Source organism: Vespa mandarinia, chromosome 4 (genome assembly GCF_050613455.1).
Source record: "Vespa mandarinia isolate Hongniang chromosome 4, ASM5061345v1, whole genome shotgun sequence".
NCBI lineage: Eukaryota > Metazoa > Arthropoda > Insecta > Hymenoptera > Vespidae > Vespa > Vespa mandarinia.
The window spans coordinates 1,335,001-1,340,000 of NC_140813.1; the positions used below are offsets into that span (position 1 = coordinate 1,335,001).

The following is a 5,000-nucleotide window of genomic DNA, read 5'->3' on the forward strand; positions in this document are numbered from 1 at the left end:
ACTCCATCTCCCCGAAGGGATGTCATCCAATTAAAGTTGAAGTTGCAAAACTTTCGTATAGGCTGAGATGACGTAACGTCATAGGACGAAAAGATGAAGATCATCAAGATTGTGACGAGAAATACAGACGTCATTATAATAATTAGAATATACATATTTCGTAATCTTTTTATTCGGGTTGTATGAATGTCTATCCACGAGGATTTAAGAAATGGGATCGAGCTTGAATATGTTACATTTTTTTCTTTTGTTTCTTTTTTTTTTTTAAATCCGATATAAAAAATTCTAGAATTTTTTTCTTAATTTTAAAAGTTGTAGAATTTGTTTATTATTATTATTATTATTATTATTATTATTATTATTATTATTATTATTATTATTATTATTATTATTATATTCTTTTCTTTTTCTTTCAGAAAGAATCACGATTTGAGTTAAACTCTTATCCCACGTTGAATTCCTGTTATATTTCTTTGATGTAACCTTCGACACTCGAATCCTTTAGTTATTGGATAGCAAAAACGGAATGAGCTTGCGATCATCCCGAGGGTGCCCGAGGAGTTAAGCGTTTCTACGAGAAGGAAAAGGGATGAAGGTAGAAAAGAGAGAAACATATATATATATATATATGCGCATGTATATTATGTGTGTGTATATAGACACGAAGGGATAGTATATTACTGACTGCACGTCAAATCTACTATAATTTCGATTGCAATGAATGGTAACATTTATTATCGCGTGATTAGAACGATTCAATGTAGGAACATTTACTCTATCATATAATAAAATATATTTAACGAGATTTGTAATTATAATACATACGAAATATTCGTTTCTATAATTATCATTAATCGTGAATTGTACGATATATTTGTTGGATTTCTTAATTATTCGATATTATAACGATTTGACGTATAATAATTATTAACAGTTAACGAAGAAAGATGAAGTACACCTACCCCTTTTAGCGATATTATTATATCAGCTTCCATATCGACCTGAACGATCGCGCGCTCGTTACACTCCTTGTAATAACCCTTTCTCACATCGTCCTTTGTCGTAAACGTAACACGAAACTCCCCGAACTATTTCAAAGCACTTACGTACTTACATACATGCGTACATAGATTGTATATGTAATGTTTTTACGTACACGTATTTACGTCATTTAAATATTGTAATTAAAGAAATTTTTCTTCCTTTGTTTTATTTCCTTTTATTTTTCTCTTTCTCTTTTTTGTTTTCTTCCTTCTTTTTTCTTTCTACCTTCCTTTTTTTCTCCCCCCTCTTTAATATCTCGATATACATTATCTACAATAATGATTTACTCAATCTCTTATTCGATAATAGTTATAAAAATTATTTATTACATAATATAATGTATATATATTAAATATTTATATATATATATATACATAATATATGTTATAATAATTATATAATAATTATTATAACTTAATATAAATTATACTATATACTATATAATAAAAATATAACTATATAAATTAATAAATGAAAAAAATCACATAGAATTGCAACTATCATAAACATTAACTTGACTTTTCTTTTTTTGAAATGTATATATATATATATATATGCTGCCATTATATAATGTCACGATCTATGTATGATCAATTATAAACAATCCATCGTGAATGTTATCGATTTGATTCCGTTCGAATAACATTCGAAATGGAGGGGGAGGGGGAAAGAGAAAAAAATTGATACGAAAAGATTTCATTCGTATAATTTCACGTATACATACATACATACATACATACAAATAAACGGATGATACATATTTAGGTACATGCGTCGCGTCGTACAGGGTCAAACGCAATGCCGCGTTAATGAAACGCGATGTGAAAAAAAAGAAGAAAAAGGAAAAAAGAAAAAATAGAAAGGAGAAAAAAAAAATACTGAAACATCAACTCTCTTTTAACTATATTATGTACATCCCAACTCGAACAGTTCTCTAGAGATCGTAACGTTTTTAATTTCAGCTTATTCGAGTGTTAGAGAGGATTTTTTCTTTTCTTTTTTTTTTTCTTTTTCTCTCTCCCTTCTTCTTCTTTTTTATTTTACTTTATTTGTCTCTTTTTTCACTTTATTTTCTTTCTTTTTTCTTTTTTTTTTCTTTTTCTTTTCTTTTTTTTCCATTTTTTTTTGTAACTCTATGAACGTTATACGACGCCCTCAATCCCCCACCACCCTCCTCCGCCCCTCGTCCTTCGCCCTCATTCCCCCTTATCAAAAGTGAATTTAATCAAGTTAATTTTCAAACGACATTTAAACGTCACTTTATTACTTAACGTTGCACAAAAATGCGTGTTCGTTTGTTTCTAAATATCAAAAGGATTTTAGAAGTTGTTACAAGGCAAAACTATATGTATGTATGTATATATATATATATATATATATATATATATATATATACATATATATATATATCATATATATATTAATTACGTTTGAAGAGTAAGCCTGAAAATTATGGTACGGGGATGAATTTCGTAATTTTATTCGAGCAACAATTTTCGAAAAAGAACGAACTGACAAGGAGGAAAAAAAAAGAAATATAATTTTCGTTGGAAAGAATTTTTAACGAGCAAGTAAAATATGTAATAGTACAATAAAACACATATATATATATATATTTATATATATGCACTTCTTTTTTTTAGTTTTTCGAGATAATTACGTAAAATACATTGATTGTTCATTGAATTATTATGCACGTAAAAATATAGAGACGTCCAAACGTATGATTTTCGCGAGTAGATGAAAGAAGAAGAAAAGAGGAAAAATAAAAAAAATAAGAAGAAAGAAATTTAAAAAAGAATTAAAAGAATTAAAACGTACGTACGTGTCGATCAAAATGAGGAAGAAAGGAAAAAAAAAAATGAAAGCATGGAGAACGAGCTCTCTGTCGTGGAATAACGCTTTCTCACTCGTAATACTAAATCAATATCTGGCGGTAGGGTGAAACGTTGTGTAGTAGTGGGTCTTACAAAAGTGACGGCCACCAAATGTGCAAACGAAACCGATCATTTCGTTGTAAACCACTGTTAAATTTTCTTTTTTTCTTTTCTTTCTTTCTTTCTTTTTTTTTTTTCTTTTTAATTCGAATATCAAAGCTTCGAATACGACATAATAAAGTTCTTCTTACGGATCGTTTAAACGATCATAACCTATGTCGTTCATTTGACAATTTTGACAGAGACATTGTAATAATTAATTAAAGATGAAAGTTTGTCTTATTTTTATTTCTATTGTTTTTTCTTTTTTTTTTTCTTTTTTCTTTCTTAGATTTAAATATCAATTGTCTCTAAAAGAAAATCATTTGTTACAGTATTGAATGCTAAAGAAGAACAAAAACCAACGACATGAGCTTGCAAATTAGCCCACCTTGGCTTTAATCGAACGCATCCTCGCAGATGCACAGGTATGATATATAAATGCAATAACATCTATTGAACGATCTAATATCATCTATTATAATGTTTGAAGAAAAATTTGTTTTATTTTTTTATTTCCATTTTTTCTTTTCTTCGTGAATACAAAGGATACGCTATTTTTATCTATCGATAATCTCATTGATCCGTTTGTTCGATATATATGTATATATATATATATATATATATATATACATACATATATGTGTACAGACGAAACTCTTCGTCATGGTGGAGGAGAACGCAGGGACGGGTGCTCGACTGGATGGGGAGTTACAACGTGGAAGAGGAGAGAACGTAATCTTACGTGGCGAATCACGTGACGTTGTTCCTAGTACATCGTCATCGTCGACTACGGCATTGAACAATAACGGTACCACGAGTAACAGCAATCTGGCTAGCGGTGGTATAATAAACAGTAACAACAATGGATCATCCCCGGCATCCAGTGGTATCGGTAATCCGAATCACTGTCAAGAGGTCAACGAATCCCAAGCACAAGCGCAGGAAGATGGTAAAAGGCTCAGTGCTAATAGCAGCCCAGTTGAAAAGAGAAGTTCGGCAAGCGACAAATCGGTCAGTCCGATCGATAAGAAAAATAGTCCGATCGATAGGAAAGAAAGATCTAGTCCCATAGATCGAAAGGGTAGTCCCGTAGGTTCGTATAAAATTATTATTATTATTATTATTATTATTATTATTATTATTATTATTATTATTATTATTATTATTATTATTATTATTATTATATTAATTAAATATCAAAGTAACTTGGGAAGACTTGGTAAAACTGATAAAACTGATAAAACTGAATCGTTTGTTCAGAAACACGAAATAGTTCGCCATGTCGAAGTCCAAGCGAAAAAACTCGAAGGTCATATGCATTGAATCGCGATAAAACACGGCTCGGTGAGTCCGGAAGGAATTTAGATTCACGATCTAGAAGTGCCAGTCCGGATAGAGGTTCATCGAACAGAACATCCTTCTTACATCGTGGTTGCAGCGATCTATCGGGCATCGAAAGGCTTAGAATTTCTACTAATCCTGATTCATTGAGATCACGAAGATTTTGTAGAGTTACGACAGATCCGGAGACCGACGTACGTAAGGACATCGTTGATAATGACGTAAGACCGGAAGAAGACAATGAACCACCCGATCCAGCACCAGGCAGTAGACCAGCCTCGCCTGCAAATTCTTTAGGTAGATATTATTTCAATCGTTATATACAACTATAATATATTATAAATATCTTCCTTTCAATATTTTTTCCTCATTTCTTTCTTTCTGCCCTTTCTCTCTTTTTTTTTTTTTTTTCTTCTATATACACCAAAGGTATTTGCGACGATAGCGTAGTCGGAGCAAGATTATCGAATCTACATGGTAGCGGAGGAAGTAGCGGAGGTTCCGTTGAATTAGCTAGCGCGAGAAGGCTACGATTGGAGAACGAACGATTGGTTGCCGAGGTTGCGAGGTTAAGGAGGTTATTACTTACCGGTGCGGCACGTGGTGAGGTTGGAGCCGAGGATGCAGCATTGGAGG

General features: G+C 31.5%; 1 protein-coding gene across 15 annotated transcripts in view; it reads left to right on the forward strand.

Moving 5' to 3' along the window:
- Liprin-gamma (liprin protein kazrin) overlaps positions 1-5,000 on the forward strand; it is a 37,741-nt gene that overhangs the window by 16,637 nt on the left and 16,104 nt on the right. For 12 of the 15 annotated variants that reach the window (XM_085656341.1, XM_085656337.1, XM_085656345.1 and 9 more), the window contains 5 exons: positions 417-595; positions 3,356-3,448; positions 3,672-4,116; positions 4,284-4,661; positions 4,794-5,000. The exon at positions 4,794-5,000 is cut by the window's right edge and continues 188 nt beyond it. In XM_085656341.1, the coding sequence (XP_085512467.1) occupies positions 3,687-4,116; positions 4,284-4,661; positions 4,794-5,000 (1,015 nt within the window). In that variant the 5' untranslated portion in view covers positions 417-595; positions 3,356-3,448; positions 3,672-3,686. The remainder of the gene's footprint in view (positions 1-416; positions 596-3,355; positions 3,449-3,671; positions 4,117-4,283; positions 4,662-4,793) is intronic. The other 3 variants (XM_085656342.1, XM_085656344.1, XM_085656343.1) reach the window with 2 other exon arrangements.